Consider the following 19,600-nt stretch of genomic DNA (forward strand, 5'->3'; position numbering starts at 1 on the left):
AAGGACCAACATTAGAAGCCAGTTTCTAGAAGCCTCACACACATACAACATATATGGTCTGCAGACCATATAGACCATATAGAAATCAAAAGAGGACTCTGGTCACAAAGCGTTTTTCATAAAGTTCATAAAAACATCTACTACGAGATCAGCATCCTTATTTCAAAGAAGAAGAGGAACCTGAGGCCCAGACGGGGCAGGTAACTTGAGGCCACCCAGCAAACCAGCAGCCAAGTCAGAAATAGATGGCATACCCATAACTCATAACCAGATCGAGCCCTTCCTACCAGTCCGAAAACGTCTTGTTTTCCATTCATAACTGTAGCCTCCTACCCATCCAGAACCATCTCTAAATGGTATATTCATCTCTGAGGATGCAAAGTTGGTGACTGGGACCTGGGGCCTACGTCGCCAGGGTGCCAAGCCTCTTCTGACTTCTCAACAATGGGACAGCCAGCCTCACCATGAGAATTAGGCAGCAAAGATTCCCCCACCCCCGCCGCACCCCACCACCCATTGATGAAACCAGCAAATCTGCTGGATGGACTGACCGAGTCTGAACCATCAGACTGGGCGTGCAGGCTTCGTGCTCCCGACACAGAACACAAAGGCACAAGACATCAGAGTTAATAAACAGCTTTATTTGCTTTTGACAGCATCGATTTTCTGACATTCTCAATTAATTTGCCATTAAAGTGTGGGAAATTTTCTTAATCATGATAAGAGTTATTAAAAGAAGTCAGAACTAGTATCAGGAATGTGGCAGCCAGGAAGAAAACATTTCTCCTATGATACACAGGATGGAAGCCCCTCGTGCTGAGCTGGTGGGTTGGCCCATTTGCCAACAGGTCTCATTCTGTCTCACCATGAGCGCCAAACTGGCGAGGACCGCCACCTCTGGGGCAGAGAAGGCACTGCTGCAGAGATCTCAAGACCCCCACACGCTCCTCTCGGCCCTCCCTGGGTGTTCACCATCGAACAGATCCAATCTTAGGAGAAATGGGAGTCTGGCCCCCGCTACTGCCTTCTACCCCACCCCCCTTACTAACAAAAGCCCTAGAAGTCATTACAATGAAAAAGTGGGTTTCCATGACCCAACACTAACAATGTTCAGTAAAAATGAGGATAATAAACACAAAAGCTTGCTTAGTAAACAGGAGCTCTCAGCATTCATTGCAAAAAAAAAAAAAAAAAAAAACCTGAAATCGTAAGGCAAACACTGTTGGCTCTGCACATGGTCTGGACAAACTTGGAGCCCTTGACACTTAGATCTGTAAAGCTCTGACCCGGGCATTAACGCCGTCTGTTGGCTTTCGGCACTTGCATGGGCAGGGAGGCCGGGGCTTTGCATTATGCTGAGGCTGTCAGCGTTTCTCTTTGGCGTTTATATACAGACACACCCAAGGCTGATGTACTTTTATACATATATGTACACACACACACAGGGGCCTGCTACTCTTTCTTGGAGACTACCAGCTCCACCTCGGGAAGCTGGATGCCAACCTTCGTCCCGCTGTCATTGCTGGAAGACGAGGACAGTCGGGACACTCCGCTCCCCTGTAACTTGCCTGCCTCTTCATCGCTCCCAGTCACCTCATAATGACCTTTGCTCTTTGACCCCAATCCACCAAAGGTACCGAATTTCAGCTTTCCATGCTTCCCTTTGACTTTTCCGCCTTCCAGGGACACATCCCCACCTTCAAACTCCAAAGTCCCAGTCGGAGTAGAAGGCGCAGAGAGCTCCCGTTCATCACTGAAGGAGTTTGAGCGGTGCCGAGGCTTCTTACTCTTAAATAAAGAGAATTTGCCTTTGGGGGATGATGTTTCAACGTCGTCAGTGTCTCCTTCCAGAGAACCTAGGCTGGCCTTTGAGCTCTTCAGGTCGCCCTTGGAGCCTGAGATGGATGCTTCCGGGGAGCCAGCGACACCACCTTTCCCTTTAGGTTTGGAAAAATTGAACTTGGGCATTTTGATCTTGGACTTCTTAAGTTTTATGTCACACTCTTCCCACTCACCATCTCCGGCCCCAGCCTGGTGGCCAGTGGCCTCTGCTCGAGGGAAGTTAATATCCACCCCCACTTCCCTGCCAACCAGCTCACGGCCAGAGAACGTGAATTTGGGGATCTTCATCTTGGGGAATGTTACTTTTCCAGATCTGCTTTCTGAGTGACCTGGAAACCCAGACACACTCAGCCCAGGACCCTGGAGTCCAATCTGGCCTCCTTTCACCCCTCCTTCTCCCTTTGGTCCTGAGAAATGAAGTCCCCCAGCAATCTTCGGGGCATCCAAGCTGAGAGCAGAGGTGGCCTGGGGTCCCTTGATGCTCAAGTGCCCTTCGCCCAGGCTGACAGCTGGGGCGCTGACACCCCCGGAAACATCCATACCTCCTTTGATTTTCAGGCCCTTCAAGCTGACACCGAAATCTGACTCAGGAGAAGCTGTACTAAGTGAAGGCCCCTTGATGCTAATGTCGGGAGCAGCCCCTTGGAAACCTATTCCTGAACCTTTTAGATCGCCTTTGACTTCAGGACCAGAAATCTGCCCTGCTGGGAGCTTCACATTCACACCCAGCAGCTCCACATCACATCCAGAGGGCTTAATTCCAGGCATCTGGAGGTTTCCTTCTAGGCATTGAACACTGATGCCTGGAAGACCTCCTCCAACAGTGGGACCTGTCATCTCACCAGCGGCCCCAAGGCTCCCTTTTATTTTTGGTCCTTCCAATTTCAAGTCCATGTCTGGTGCCGAGACTTGAGGGCCAGAGATCTGAGGCCCTTTTAGGTTCAGGGCTCCAAGGTTCACATCCATGCCTGGCCCCGGTAGCTCTCCAGTCACTTGTGGCCCCTTGACGTTCATGTCCAAGTCGGACCCTGGAGTTGAGATGCCAAACTGGGGCAGCTTCATTTTGGGAAGTTTAATGCTGCCTTCGGGGGCCTCCAAGCTCAGATCAGGAGCACCTACTGATACTTTAGGGCACTTGACATCATCAGAGACAGCCAGGTCTCCCTGTAGGCTTGGTCCCTTCAGGGCCACGTCTGGTGCGCCAAGGTTCAGTGTTGTTGAGGCATCAATCCCAGGCACTTTCACACCGTCTCCTTCCATCCTCACCTTTCCACCTTGACTTCTGAGGTCAAGCCCTGGAGTGTGCACCTTCACACTAGGAACAGAGGTATCCAGGTCTCCCTTCAAACTTGGTCCTTTCAAGTGCAGGTCAAGGTCAGGTCCAGAGACTTTTGGCATAGACAGGTTCACTGAAGGCAAGTCTACTTTTGGCTCTTTCAGAGACACATCAGCCCCTTCAAGCCTAACATCGGGTGCACTCAAGCCTCCTTCAAGAGAGGGCAGCTGGGCGTGGACTTCAGCTCCTCCTCTGCCTTCCATCTTCATACCAGGGACACCAATCTTGGGCATCGAAAACTTGGGGAACTTGATCTTCGGTTCTGGACCTTGCAGATCTATATCTGGTCCTTCCAGCCCCACCCTGGGGACCTCACCCTTTATCTTTGGTCCTTTCAAGCTAACATTCACATCAGGGATGGAGGCCTGAGTGGCAGAAATGCCAAACGACGGTGCTTTGACTTTCGAATCTAGGCCTTCAATGTTGACATCAGGTGCATCCAAGTTTGTCTGCACCCTGGGGCCTTTCAGGTCACCCTCTATTTTTGCCCCGGAGACATCCATGCCTGGCATCTTGACCTTGGGAGCCTTCAGCTTGATGTCAGGACCTTCCACATGAATCCCCGGTGAAGAGATATCCAGATCAGGGGCCTGGATTTCACCCTCCATTTTAGGGCTAGGGAGAGGGGCCTCGGCCTTAAATTTAGATGATTTGATGTCAAATTCTACATCTGGAAAGTACATTTTCCCAAACATAGGTTTCTTGGTTTTAGGGGATTTCACATCAACTTTAAGCATGGCATCGGGCCCAACAACATTGACATCCATACCAGGACCCTTGAGAGTGGCATCAATTTCACCCCCAGGAACATTCAAATCAAATCCCTGTTTTTTGGCTTTCATTTTGGGGCCACTCATGTGAATTTTGGGCATTTTAAACTTACTTTTCTTGCCCTTGCCACCAACACTAATTTCAGGAGTCTCAACATTCAGCTCTGCCTCAGGCATAGTCACATCCAGGGAAGGTGACTTGAGGTCAGCTTTGGGGCTTTTTGCCCCAAAACCAAACTTGGGTTTCTTAAATTTGGGAATTTTAATGTCTGGACTCTCGACATTAATATCTGGGCTCTCCATGTGTACATCTAAGCTTGGAGCTTCTAAATCAACTTTGGGCCCTTTGAGGTCCACTTCAGCACCTTCCAACTTGGGACCAGAAACCCCAATTTTGGGTGCCTTAAAATGCAAATCAACATCAGGGACAGTTACTTTTGGGGCAGAAATATCCAGCGAAGGCATCTTCAAATTTGGGCCACTGAGCTTGGCATCTGAGCCTTCAAAATCCAGACCTGAACCTTTAAGATCTACTTCTGGGCCTTTGAAAGCACCGTCAGTCTTAGGGACAGACACGTCAAGATCTCCTTTGATTTTGGGTCCTTTCAAATCCAGGTCAACATCAGGCATGGAGATTTTGGGTGCTTTGATATTTATCTCAGGCATCTTGAACTTGGGGCCCTTCAATTTTGCATCTGGACCTTCGATATTCACATCTGGGGCACTGATGTCCATCTTGGGCCCAGAAATATCGAGGTCAGCTTTAGGGAGAGTAACATCCACGTCTGGGCCTTCTCCTTTAAAGCCAGGCATGCTGAACTTGGGCATTTTCACCTTGGGCATCTTCAGGTGCCAGTCTGGGCCATGGACATCCACATCTGGGACGTCAACGTCCACTTTGGGCCCTTTGATGTCAATTTCAGGACCCTTGAGGTCACCTTCCACCTTAGGCAGAGACACATCCACATCACCCTTTACCTTGGGACCTTTCAGATTCAAGTCAATATCAGGCATGGAGATCTTGGGGGCTTTGATGTTCATCTCAGGCATCTTGAACTTGGGGCCCTTCAGTTTTGCATCTGGACCTTCAATATTGACATCTGGAACATCGATGTCCACCTTGGGTCCTGATACATCAATATCGGCCTTGGGCAGGTTCACATCCACTTCTGGGCCTTCTCCTTTGAAGCCAGGCATGCTGAACTTGGGCATTTTCACCTTGGGCATCTTCAGGTGCCAGTCTGGGCCATGGACATCCACATCTGGGACGTCAACGTCCACTTTGGGCCCTTTGATGTCAATTTCAGGGCCCTTGAGGTCACCTTCCACCTTAGGCAGAGACACATCCACATCACCCTTTACCTTGGGACCTTTCAGATTCAAGTCAATATCAGGCATGGAGATCTTGGGGGCTTTGATGTTCATCTCAGGCATCTTGAACTTGGGGCCCTTCAGTTTTGCATCTGGACCTTCAATATTGACATCTGGAACATCGATGTCCACCTTGGGTCCTGATACATCAATGTCAGCTTTGGGCAGGTTCACGTCCACTTCTGGGCCTTCTCCTTTGAAGCCAGGCATGCTGAACTTGGGCATTTTCACCTTGGGCATCTTCAGGTGCCAGTCTGGACCATGGACATCCACATCTGGGACGTCGACATCCACTTTGGGGCCCTTGAGGTCACCTTCCACGTTAGGCAGAGACACATCCACATCGCCCTTTACCTTGGGACCCTTCAGATTCATGTCCACTTCAGGCATGGAGATCTTAGGTGCCTTGAGGTGTAGGTCAGGCATTTTAAACTTGGGGCCCTTCAGTTTCCCCTCTGGGCCATGAATGTCAACATCAGGAGTGTCCATGTCCAGATTAGGGCCTTTAACATCCACTTTGGGTCCTTTCAGATCTCCTTCCAGATTAGGAATGGAAAAGTCCAAATCTCCCTTTATCTTAGGTCCTTTCAAGTTCAAATCAATATCACTCATGGAGATTTGTGGGGTTTTGAAATGGACATCGGGCATTTTAAATTTGGGACATTTGAGCTTCCCTTCAGGACATTCAATATCTACCTCTGGCCCTTTTAGATCACCTTCCATCTTAGGTAAAGAAAGGTCTGCATCCTCCTTTACCTTTGGCCCTTTCAAACTTAAGTCAAAGTCAGGCATGGAGATCTTGGGGGCTTTGATATTCATCTCTGGCATTTTGAACTTGGGGCCTTTCAGTTTCCCCTCTGGGCCTTCAATGTTAATATCAGGAGTATCGATGTCCACTTTGGGGCCCTTGATGTCAATTTCAGGGCCTTTAAGGTCACCTTCCACTTTGGGCAGAGAAACATCCACATCACCCTTCATTTTGGGGCCCTTGAGGCTAAAGTCAAGGTCAGACATGGAGATCTTGGGGGCTTTAATGTTTATCTCAGGCATCTTGAACTTGGGGCCCTTCAGTTTTGCATCTGGACCTTCAATATTGACATCTGGAACATCGATGTCCACCTTGGGTCCTGAGACATCAATGTCCGCCTTGGGCAGATTCACGTCCACTTCTGAGCCTTCTCCTTTGAAGCCAGGCATGCTGAACTTGGGCATTTTCACCTTGGGCATCTTCAGGTGCCAGTCTGGGCCATGGACATCCACATCTGGGACATCGACATCCACTTTGGGGCCCTTGATGTCAACTTCAGGGCCCTTGAGGTCACCTTCCACCTTGGGCAGAGACACGTCCACATCGCCCTTTACCTTGGGACCCTTCAGATTCATATCCACCTCAGGCATGGAGATCTTAGGTGCCTTGAAGTGTAGGTCAGGCATTTTAAACTTGGGACCCTTCAGTTTCCCCTCTGGGCCATGAATGTCAACATCAGGAGTGTCTATGTCCACCTTGGGTCCTGAGATGTCAATGTCAGTTTTGGACAGGTTCACATCCACTTCTGGGCCTTCTCCTTTAAAGCCAGGCATGCTGAACTTGGGCATTTTCACCTTGGGCATCTTCAGGTGCCAGTCTGGGCCATGGACATCCACATCTGGGACGTCAACGTCCACTTTGGGCCCTTTGATGTCAATTTCAGGACCCTTGAGGTCACCTTCCACCTTAGGCAGAGACACATCCACATCACCCTTTACCTTGGGACCTTTCAGATTCAAGTCAATATCAGGCATGGAGATCTTGGGGGCTTTGATGTTCATCTCAGGCATCTTGAACTTGGGGCCCTTCAGTTTTGCATCTGGACCTTCAATATTGACATCTGGAACATCGATGTCCACCTTGGGTCCTGAGACATCAATATCGGCCTTGGGCAGGTTCACGTCCACTTCTGGGCCTTCTCCTTTGAAGCCAGGCATGCTGAACTTGGGCATTTTCACCTTGGGCATCTTCAGGTGCCAGTCTGGGCCATGGACATTCACATCTGGGACATCAATGTCCACTTTGGGCCCTTTGATATCAACTTCAGGGCCCTTGAGGTCACCTTCCACTTTAGGCAGAGACACATCTACATCTCCTTTCACCTTAGGACCTTTCAGGTGCAAATCAAAGTCAGGCATGGAGATTTTAGGGGCTTTGATGTTCATCTCAGGCATCTTGAACTTGGGGCCCTTCAGTTTTGCATCTGGACCTTCAATATTGACATCTGGAACATCGATGTCCACCTTGGGTCCTGATACATCAATGTCAGCTTTGGGCAGGTTCACATCCACTTCTGGGCCTTCTCCTTTGAAGCCAGGCATGCTGAACTTGGGCATTTTCACCTTGGGCATCTTCAGGTGCCAGTCTGGGCCATGGACATCCACATCTGGGACGTCGACATCCACTTTGGGGCCCTTGAGGTCAACTTCAGGGCCCTTGAGGTCACCTTCCACGTTAGGCAGAGACACATCCACATCGCCCTTTACCTTGGGACCTTTCAGGTGCAAATCAAAGTCAGGCATGGAGATCTTGGGGGCTTTGATGTTCATCTCTGGCATCTTGAACTTAGGACCTTTCAACTTTCCCTCAGGACTCTCAATCATAACATCGGGGCCTTCAATGTCCAGTTTGGGTCCTGAGACATCAATATCGGCCTTGGGCAGGTTCACGTCCACTTCTGGACCTTCTCCTTTGAAGCCAGGCATGCTGAACTTGGGCATTTTCACCTTGGGCATCTTCAGGTGCCAGTCTGGGCCATGGACATCCACATCTGGGACATCGACATCCACTTTGGGCCCTTTGAGATCTACTTCAGGGCCTTTAAGATCCCCTTCAAACTTAGGAAGGGAAACATCTACATCACCCTTCACCTTGGGGCCCTTCAGGTTTAAGTCAATATCAGGCATGGAGATCTTGGGGGCTTTGATATTCATCTCTGGCATCTTGAACTTGGAGCCTTTCAGTTTCCCCTCTGGGCCTTCAATGTTAATATCAGGAGTGTCAATGTCCACCTTGGGGCCCTTAATATCAATTGCAGGGCCTATGAGGTCACCTTCTACCTTAGGCAGAGAAACATCCATACCGCCCTTCATTTTGGGGCCCTTCAGGTTAAAGTCAAGGTCAGGCATGGAGATTTTTGGAGCTTTGATATTCATCTCAGGCATCTTGAACTTGGGGCCCTTCAGTTTTGCATCTGGACCTTCGATATTGACATCTGGAACATCAATGTCCACCTTGGGTCCTGAGACATCAATATCGGCCTTGGGCAGGTTCACGTCCACTTCTGGGCCTTCTCCTTTGAACCCAGGCATGCTGAACTTGGGCATTTTCACCTTGGGCATCTTCAGGTGCCAGTCCGGGCCATGGACATCCACATCTGGGACGTCGACGTCCACTTTGGGCCCTTTGATGTCAATTTCAGGACCCTTAAGGTCACCTTCCACCTTGGGCAGAGACACGTCCACATCACCCTTTACCTTGGGACCTTTCAGGTTTAAGTCAATATCAGGCATGGAGATCTTGGGGGTCTTGATGTGCATGTCAGGCATCTTGAGTTTGGGACCTTTTAAGCTTCCTTCTACACCTTCCACATTGATTTTTGGGCTCTCGATGTCCATTCTGGGACCCTCTAGGCTGATATCTTTTTTTGGCAAATCCACAGCCATTTCTGGCCCTTCTGCTTTTAAGCCAGGAGCACCAAATTTGGGCATTTTCATTTTGGGCATTTTCAAATTCCAATCTGGACCATGAACATCCACATCAGGTGCATCAAGATGAACTTCTGGTGCTTTAATATCTACTTTGGGTCCTTTAAAGTCACCTTCTAAATTAGGAGCTGTAAGATCTAAGTCTCCTTTGACTTTAGGACCTTTCAAATTTAACTCCACATCAGGCATAGAAACTTTAGGAGATGAAATACTTAGGAAAGGCATTTTGAACTTGGATCCTTTTACTTTTCCTTGGACCTCAACATCAGGAGCATTAGTATCAACTTTTGTACCTGTCACATCAATATCTGGCTTTTTAACTTTGACATCCACCTCAGGTGTCTGAACTTTGGAGCCTGAAAAATTAAATTTAGGAAGCTTAAAACGTGATTTCTTTGATTTGCCTTCAAGATTGACCTTAGGACCAGAAATGTCCACTTCTGGGCCCTTTACATCCAACTTGGGAGCTTTAACATCAACTTCTAATTTGGGCCCAGAAACATCAACATCTCCCTTAAGTTTTGTGCCTTTCAAATTCAGGTCAATTTCGGGCATGGAGATCTTGGGCATGTTCACATGCATGTCTGGCATCTTCAGTTTGGAACCTTTTAATTTTCCTTCAGGGCCATGAATGTCAATATCTGGAGCTTCTACATCTATCTTTGGGCCCTTGATGTCAAGAGTAGGCCCTTTCACATCACCTTCTATATTTGGAAGGGAAACATCTAACTCTCCTTTCATTTTAGGGCTTTTAAGATTAAGGTCCAAATCTGGCATGGAGATCTTAGGAGCTTTGATGTTCATCTCAGGCATCTTGAACTTGGGGCCCTTCAGTTTTGCATCTGGACCTTCAATATTGACATCTGGAACATCAATGTCAACTTTGGGTCCTGAGACATCAATGTCAGCCTTGGGCAGGTTCACGTCCACTTCTGAGCCTTCTCCTTTGAACCCAGGCATGCTAAACTTGGGCATTTTTATCTTGGGCATCTTCAGGTGCCAGTCTGGGCCATGGACATCCACATCTGGGATGTCGACATCCACTTTGGGGCCCTTAATATCCACTTCAGGAACTTTAATCTCATCTTCCACTTTCGGTAAAGACACATCCACATCACCCTTCACTTTAGGGCCTTTCAGGTTAAGATCAATGTCTGGCATGGAGATCTTTGGAGCTTTAATGTTCATCTCAGGTATCTTGAACTTATGACCTTTCAACTTTCCGTCTGGTCCTTCAATGTTAACATCAGGGCCTTCGATGTCCAGTTTGGGTCCTGAGACATCAATGTCAGCTTTGGGCAGGTTCACATCCACTTCTGGGCCTTCTCCTTTGAAGCCAGGCATGCTGAACTTGGGCATTTTCACCTTGGGCATCTTCAGGTGCCAGTCTGGACCATGGACATCCACATCTGGGATGTCGACATCCACTTTGGGGCCCTTGAGGTCAACTTCAGGGCCCTTGAGGTCACCTTCCACGTTAGGCAGAGACACATCCACATCGCCCTTTACCTTGGGACCTTTCAGGTGCAAATCAAAGTCAGGCATGGAGATCTTGGGGGCTTTGATGTTCATCTCTGGCATCTTGAACTTAGGACCTTTCAACTTTCCCTCAGGACCCTCAATGTTAACATCAGGGCCCTCAATGTCCACCTTGGGTCCTGAGACATCAATGTCAGCCTTGGGCAGGTTCACGTCCACTTCTGGGCCTTCTCCTTTGAAGCCAGGCATGCTGAACTTGGGCATTTTCACCTTGGGCATCTTCAGGTGCCAGTCTGGGCCATGGACGTCCACATCTGGGACATTGATGTCCACTTTAGGGCCTTTGAGGTCAACTTCAGGGCCTTTCAGGTCTCCATCTAACTTGGGACCTGTGACATCAACATCTCCTTTTATTTTTGGACCTGTTAGATTAAGATCAATATCTGGCATGGAGATCTTTGGAGTCTTAAAATGCATCTCAGGCATCTTAAACTTAGGACTTTTCCACTTTCCTTCAGGTCCTTCAATATTCACATCAGGACATTCAACATCCACCTTAGGTCCTGATACATCAATGTCAGCTTTGGGCAGGTTCACGTCCACTTCTGGGCCTTCTCCTTTGAAGCCAGGCATGCTGATCTTGGGCATTTTCACCTTGGGCATCTTCAGGTGCCAATCTGGGCCATGGACATCCACATCTGGGACATCAATGTCCACTTTGGGGCCCTTGAGGTCAACTTCAGGGCCCTTGAGGTCACCTTCCACCTTAGGCAGAGACACATTCACATCTCCTTTGACCTTAGGACCTTTCAAGTGTAAATCTACATCAGGCATGGAGATCTTGGGAGCTTTGATGTTCATTTCTGGCATCTTAAATTTAGGCCCCTTGATTTTTCCCTCTGGATTCTCAATGCTTACATCCGGGACTTCAATGTCAACTTTGGGTGCTGAGACATCAATGTCAGCCTTGGGAAGATTCTCATCTACCTCTGGACCCTCTGCTTTGAAACCAGGCATGCTTAACTTGGGCATTTTCATCTTGGGCATCTTTAGGTGCCAGTCTGAGCCATGGACATCAGGAGCATTTATATCTACTTTGGGGCCCTTGATGTTCACATCTGGTGCTTTAATTTTGCCTTCTACCTCAGGCACAGACACATCAACATCCCCCTTCATTTCTGGTCCTTTCAAATTTAGGTCCACATCAGGCATAGAAATATTTGGGACTTTGAAATGCATGTCTGGCATCTTGAACTTGGGACCTTTCAATTTGCCCTCTGGTCCTTTGATGTTGATATCTGGCCCACTGATGTCACCTTTGAGGTCTGGCCCTTTGAGGTCACTTCCCAATTTGGGAATATCAGCATCTACCTCTCCCTTTATCTTGGGACTTTTTAAGTGTAGATCAATGTCTGGCATGGAGATTTTGGGTGCTTTAAAGTGCATGTCTGGCATCTTAAATTTAGGGCCTTTCCATTTGCCATCTGGACCTTCCACAGCTACGTCTGGCATCTCAACATCCAATTTGGGGCCTTTGACATCAACTTCTGGACCCTTTAACTCTCCTTCCAGCTTTGGGGCAGAAACATCAAAGTCTCCTTTGACTTTAGACCCTTTTAAGTTGAAATCAACATCAGGCATGGAGATCTTAGGGGCATGAAAGTGCATTTCAGGCATCTTGAACTTGGGGCCTTTCAGTTTTCCTTCTGGACCCTCAAGGCTCACATCTGGGGCTTCAATGTCCACCCTGGGTCCTGATACATCAATGTCAGCCTTGGGCAGGTTCACATCCACTTCTGGGCCCTCTGTTTTGAAACCTGGCACACTGAACTTGGGCATTTTCATCTTGGGCATCTTCAGGTGCCAGTCTGGGCCGTGAACATCCACATCTGGGACATCGACATCCACTTTGGGTCCTTTGATGTCCACATCTGGCACTTTCATTTCACCTTCTATCTTGGGCACAGACACATCCACATCCCCTTTCACCTTGGGACCTTTCAAGTGTAAGTCCACATCAGGCATGGACATCTTGGGAGCCTTGAAGTGCATCTCTGGCATCTTAAATTTAGGGCCTTTCAATTTCGCATCAGGACATTCCAGATCAACATCAGGCACCTCCACATCCACACTGGGGCCTTTCAAATCTCCTTCCAATTTTGGCACTGACACATCCACCTCTCCCTTTAGTTTTGGCCCCTTCAGATTCAAGTTCACATCAGGCATGGAGATCTTGGGAGCCTTGAAGTGCATCTCAGGCATCTTAAATTTGGGTCCCTTCAGCTTCCCTTCTGGGCCCTCAAGGCTCACATCTGGGGCTTCAATGTCCACCTTGGGTCCTGATACATCAATGTCAGCCTTGGGCAGGTTCACATCCACTTCTGGGCCCTCTGTTTTGAAACCTGGCACACTGAACTTGGGCATTTTCATCTTGGGCATCTTCAGGTGCCAGTCTGGGCCGTGAACATCCACATCTGGGACATCGACATCCACGTTGGGTCCTTTGATGTCCACATCTGGCACTTTCATTTCACCTTCTATCTTGGGCACAGACACATCCACATCCCCTTTCACCTTGGGACCTTTCAAGTGTAAGTCCACATCAGGCATGGACATCTTGGGAGCCTTGAAGTGCATCTCTGGCATCTTAAATTTAGGGCCTTTCAATTTTGCATCAGGACATTCCAGATCAACATCAGGCACCTCCACATCCACACTGGGGCCTTTCAAATCTCCTTCCAATTTTGGCACTGACACATCCACCTCTCCCTTTAGTTTTGGCCCCTTCAGATTCAAGTTCACATCAGGCATGGAGATCTTGGGAGCCTTGAAGTGCATCTCAGGCATCTTAAATTTGGGTCCCTTCAGCTTCCCTTCTGGGCCCTCAAGGCTCACATCTGGGGCTTCAATGTCCACCCTGGGTCCTGATACATCAATGTCAGCCTTGGGCAGGTTCACATCCACTTCTGGGCCCTCTGTTTTGAAACCTGGCACACTGAACTTGGGCATTTTCATCTTGGGCATCTTCAGGTGCCAGTCTGGGCCGTGAACATCCACATCTGGGACATCGACATCCACTTTGGGTCCTCTGATGTCCACATCTGGCACTTTCATTTCACCTTCTATCTTGGGCACAGACACATCCACATCCCCTTTCACCTTGGGACCTTTCAAGTGTAAGTCCACATCAGGCATGGACATCTTGGGAGCCTTGAAGTGCATCTCTGGCATCTTAAATTTAGGGCCTTTCAATTTCGCATCAGGACATTCCAGATCAACATCAGGCACCTCCACATCCACACTGGGGCCTTTCAAATCTCCTTCCAATTTTGGCACTGACACATCCACCTCTCCCTTTAGTTTTGGCCCCTTCAGATTCAAGTTCACATCAGGCATGGAGATCTTGGGAGCCTTGAAGTGCATCTCAGGCATCTTAAATTTGGGTCCCTTCAGCTTCCCTTCTGGGCCCTCAAGGCTCACATCTGGGGCTTCAATGTCCACCTTGGGTCCTGATACATCAATGTCAGCCTTGGGCAGGTTCACATCCACTTCTGGGCCCTCTGTTTTGAAACCTGGCACACTGAACTTGGGCATTTTCATCTTGGGCATCTTCAGGTGCCAGTCTGGGCCGTGAACATCCACATCTGGGACATCGACATCCACTTTGGGTCCTTTGATGTCCACATCTGGCACTTTCATTTCACCTTCTATCTTGGGCACAGACACATCCACATCCCCTTTCACCTTGGGACCTTTCAAGTGTAAGTCCACATCAGGCATGGACATCTTGGGAGCCTTGAAGTGCATCTCTGGCATCTTAAATTTAGGGCCTTTCAATTTCGCATCAGGACATTCCAGATCAACATCAGGCACCTCCACATCCAAATTGGGGCCTTTGATATCAACTTGTGGACCTCTGAGATCACCTTCTAGTTCAGGCACAGAAGAATCCATTTCTCCTTTCATCTTAGGTCCCTTCAAATTCAAGTCCACATCTGGCATGGATATCTTAGGAGCTTTGATATTCAACTTAGGCATCTTAAATTTAGAGCCTTTTAATTTTCCTTCTGGTCCCTCTATATCCAAATCAGGAGTATCAATGTCCACTTTGGGGCCAGAGATGTCAATGTCGGCTTTGGGCAGGTTCACGTCCACTTCTGGGCCCTCACCTTTGAAACCAGGCATGCCGAACTTGGGCATTTTCACTTTGGGCATCTTCAGGTGCCAGTCTGGACCATGGACATCCACATCTGGGACATCGACATCCACTTTGGGTCCTTTGATGTCCACATCTGGCACTTTCATTTCACCTTCTATCTTGGGCACAGACACATCCACATCCCCTTTTACCTTAGGACCTTTCAAGTGTAAGTCCACATCAGGCATGGAGATCTTGGGAGCCTTGAAGTGCATCTCTGGCATCTTAAACTTAGGGCCTTTCAGCTTCCCTTCTGGACCTTCAATATCAATATCTCCAACATCCACATCCATTTTCGGGGCCTTCATGTCAATTTCAGGACCTTTCAAGTCTCCTTCCACTTTGGGAAGGGAAACATCTACATCAGTTTTCAGTTTAGGGGCTTTCAGATTAAGTCCAACATCAGGCATAGAGATTTTGTGTGTCTGTATATTCATGCTTGGCATCTTAAACTTGGGACCCTTGAGTTTTCCCTCTGGACCTTCAATATTCACATCTGGAGCATCAATGTCCATCTTAGGTCCTGAGATATCAATGTCGGCCTTGGGCAGGTTCACGTCCACTTCTGGGCCTTCTCCTTTGAAGCCAGGCATGCTGAACTTGGGCATTTTCACCTTGGGCATCTTCAGATGCCAGTCTGGGCCATGAACTCCCACATCTGGTGCATTAATGTCCACTTTGGGACCCTTGATGTCAACATCAGGAGCTTTTATCTCTCCTTCTACTTTTGGAATTGTAACATCATAATCTCCTTTCATTTTAGGACCTTTCAAATGCAAACCAACGTCTGGCATGGATATCTTCTGAGGCTTTATATTCACTTCTGGCATCTTAAATTTAGGACCTTTTACTTTCGCCTCTGGACCATCAATATTCACATCTGGAACTTCAACATCCACCTTGGGCCCTGAGACATCAACATTTGCCTTGGGCAGGTTCACATCCACATCTGGGCCCTCACCTTTGAAGCCTGGCATGCTGAACTTGGGCATTTTCACCTTGGGCATCTTCAAGTGCCAGTCTGGGCCATGGACATCCACATCTGGAGCACCAATGTCAACTTTCGGCCCTTTAATGTCCACATGTGGCACTTTCACTTCATCTTCTACATCAGGCACAGACACATCCACATCTCCCTTTAGTTTTGGCCCCTTCAGATTCAAGTTCACATCAGGCATGGAGATCTTGGGAGCCTTGAAGTGCATCTCAGGCATCTTAAATTTGGGTCCCTTCAGCTTCCCTTCTGGGCCCTCAAGGCTCACATCTGGGGCTTCAATGTCCACCTTGGGTCCTGATACATCAATGTCAGCCTTGGGCAGGTTCACATCCACTTCTGGGCCCTTGCCTTTGAAGCCTGGCACACTGAACTTGGGCATTTTCATCTTGGGCATCTTCAGGTGCCAGTCTGGGCCGTGAACATCCACATCTGGGACATCGACATCCACTTTGGGTCCTTTGATGTCCACATCTGGCACTTTCATTTCACCTTCTATCTTGGGCACAGACACATCCACATCCCCTTTCACCTTAGGACCTTTCAAGTGTAAGTCCACATCAGGCATGGACATCTTGGGAGCCTTGAAGTGCATCTCTGGCATCCTAAACTTAGGGCCTTTCAGCTTCCCTTCTGGGCCCTCAAGGCTCACATCTGGGGATTCAATGTCCACCTTGGGTCCTGATATGTCAATGTCAGCCTTGGGTAGGTTCATGTCCACATCTAGGCCTTCGCCTTTCAAACTCGGCACACTGAACTTGGGCATTTTCATCTTCGGCATTTTCAGGCTCCAGTCTGCTCCTTGGACGTCCACATCTGGTGCTTTGATGTCCACATCTGGAACTTTCATCTCACCTTCTATTTTTGGTGCAGACACATCTAGATTGCCTTTCATTTTGGGTCCTTTAAGATCCAAGTCAACATCTGGCAGAGTCATCTTTGGAGCTTTAAAGTGCATCTCAGGCATCTTAAACTTGGGGCCTTTCAACTTTCCTTCTGGTCCTTCAAGGCTCAAATCTGGAGCACTAATATCTACTTTGGGTGCAGAAATGTCTACATCAGCCTTGGGCAGGTTCACGTCCACTTGTGGGTCCTCCCCTTTGAGGCTGGGCATGGTAAATTTGGGCATTTTTATCTTGGGCATCTTGAGGTTCCATTCAGGACCATGAACTTCAATATCTGGGGCACTGATGTCTACTTTTGGCCCTTTGAGCTCCCCTTCCATCTTTGGCACTGTAACATCATATTCCCCCTTTACCTTGGGACCCTTCATATGCAAATCCACATCAGGCATGGAGATCTTAGGGGCCTTGATGTTCATCTCGGGCATCTTAAACTTGGGACCCTTCAGCTTTCCCTCAGCTTCTTCGATATTCACATCTGGAACATCAGTGTCCACCTTGGGTCCTGAGACGTCAACATCGGCCTTGGGCAGGTTCATGTCCACTTCTGGGCCCTCTGCTTTGAAGCTAGGCATGCTGAACTTGGGCATTTTCATCTTGGGCATCTTCAGGTGCCAGTCTGGGCCCTGAACAGCCACATCTGGAGCATCGATGTCCACTTTGGCACTTTTAAGTTCAACATCAGGAACCTTAATCTCACCTTCAACTTTTGGCACTGTGATGTCGTATTCTCCTTTTGCTTTAGGGCCTTTCAGATGTAAGTCCACATCTGGCATGGAGATTTTGGGGGCTTTGATATTCATCTCAGGCATCTTAAACTTAGGTCCTTTCAATTTCCCTTCTGGTCCCTCAATGTTCACATCAGGAGCACTAACGTCTACCTTATGCCCAGAAATATCCACATCAGCCTCAGGCAGGTTCATGTACACTTCTGGGCCCTCGGCTTTGAAACCTGGCACACTGAACTTGGGCATTTTCATCTTGGGCATCTTCAGGTGCCAGTCTGGTCCTTGAATGTTCACATCTGGGACATCAATGTCCACTTTAGGGCCCTTTAGGTCTCCTTCAAGTTTTGGTACTGTTACATCATACTCTCCCTTCACCTTTGTGCCTTTAACGTGCAAATCCACATCAGGCATAGACATCTTTGGTGTCTTGACACTCACTTCTGGCAGCTTAACATCAGAGCCTTTAAGTTTGCCTCCCAGGCCCCCTATGTTGACATTTGGGGCCTCCACATTGATTGTGGACCCTGCAATACTGACTTCGCCTTTGGGTAGTTTCACATCTACATCCAGGCCTTCCCCTTCAACTCCTGGAGTGCCAAACTGGGGCATTTTCAGGTTCCATTCTGGGCCATGGACCTCCACATCTGGGGCACTGACATCCACTCTGGGGCCTCTGACATCAACCCCAGGGACTTTGACTTTCCCTTCCACTTTGGGGATATCTACACCCCCTTTCGCTCTAGGTGCAGCTGCATTTAAGTCAACATCTGCTATTGAGATACTGCATGTTCCCATTTTCCCAGAAGGACTACTCAGTGTGGGTCCTGCCAGGGTCCCCTCAAGGCTCGGGGTCTCTATGTCCACTTTGGAGCCTTTGATGGCCACTTGCAGGCCTCTGACATCACCTTGTACACCAGGCGCTGAAACCTTCATGTCTCCCTTCAATTTAGGGGACCCAAAGCTCAAATCCACGTCCTGCATGGAGATTTTAGGTTTCTGAATAACCATTTCAGGAGTCTTGACTTTGGTGCCTTTCACTTTCCCTTCCAGCCCCCCAACGGCAACTTCAGGCAGGCTGACATCCTCAGACACCCCAGGAAGAGTCACTGCACCTGTGGGCAGTGTCACGTCAACACCAGCTCCCTCTCCCTTAGAACCTGATACAGAGAATTTGGGAACTTGCATCTTGGGCATATTCAGTTTGCCCCCAGACCCGTGAATACCAGCGTCGGGAGCTTGAACTTCCACACTGGGGCCAGTGACAGTGCTGTCGATCTGCGGCACAGAGATGCCCACCCCTGTGCTCCCCTGTGGCTTGGCACCTTTCAGGCCTAGGTCACCCTCATGGGATGGCCCGGCGATCTGGGGGCTCTTCAGCTTCCCCTCAAGCCCCTCGATATTGACAGAAGGAACACTGACTTCTAGCTGTGGGGTCTGGATGTTCCCACCAACCATCAGGCCTGGTTTGCCACCCTGGCGCCCCACAGAGAATTCAGGTGTGGAAATGCTCAGCCCTGCCACTGGTGCCTGGCCTTCAGGCACTGTCGAAACACCAAATTTTGGCACCTTCAGAGTGGGAATTTTAATTCTCCCATTACTGCCACTCTCCAGAGACGGATCCTGCACCTCCACTGCTCCCCCTCCAAGAGAAGACGAGACATCCACTCCTGGAATGTGGACCCCTCCTTTGCCACCTAAGTCCAAGCCCTTTGCACTGACATTGATTCCTGGGCTTCCCACCTTTATCCCAGGCATGGTGACCTGGAGCTTCGAGTGGCCAGCACCTTGGAGCTCTGGTCCCGAAGCAGAAACAGACCCTGCCCAGTTGTCCATGACAGAGCCTGCAGTAGGAGACACAGCCCCCGAGCCCGAGGGCAATCTGATCACTGTCTTGCCAGGGTGGGTGGCCACATCCACAGTGGAGATTTCAGTCATTTCATGCTGTGGAATCTTGATCTTGAACTCTGGGCTGCTAAATTCGATGTCCTTGGCTCCCTCTCGGCCTGTGACGTCAACTGTGTAGGCCGTGACCCTTCTAGTCACTGTGATGGTGCGGCTCTGGGTCTCCCCAGGATCCCCTTCTATTCCATCCTCTGACCTCAGCCGAGGCTTGATCTTCGTGGTGTAGATGCGCTGGTACTCCTCATCATCCCCGCTCTGCAGAAAGACACGGCCGGCAGAGGTTGCAGCAGGGTCTGAGGAACCCCACATGCCCGGCCACAGCCCAGCTGACAACCTGGTTGCC

At 49.0% G+C, this 19,600-nt stretch overlaps 1 protein-coding gene across 1 annotated transcript in view; it reads right to left on the bottom strand.

The window, feature by feature from the left end:
* Positions 1-620: 620 nt before the first annotated feature.
* The window catches only part of AHNAK (AHNAK nucleoprotein), a 32,108-nt gene continuing 13,128 nt past the window's right edge, over positions 621-19,600 (bottom strand). Inside the window, exon 5 of the mRNA XM_077861983.1 lies at positions 621-19,512. Within this exon, the coding sequence (XP_077718109.1) occupies positions 1,453-19,512 (18,060 nt within the window). The 3' untranslated portion in view covers positions 621-1,452. The remainder of the gene's footprint in view (positions 19,513-19,600) is intronic.

The sequence above is a fragment of the Canis aureus genome, chromosome 21 (assembly GCF_053574225.1).
Source record: "Canis aureus isolate CA01 chromosome 21, VMU_Caureus_v.1.0, whole genome shotgun sequence".
Taxonomy (NCBI): domain Eukaryota; kingdom Metazoa; phylum Chordata; class Mammalia; order Carnivora; family Canidae; genus Canis; species Canis aureus.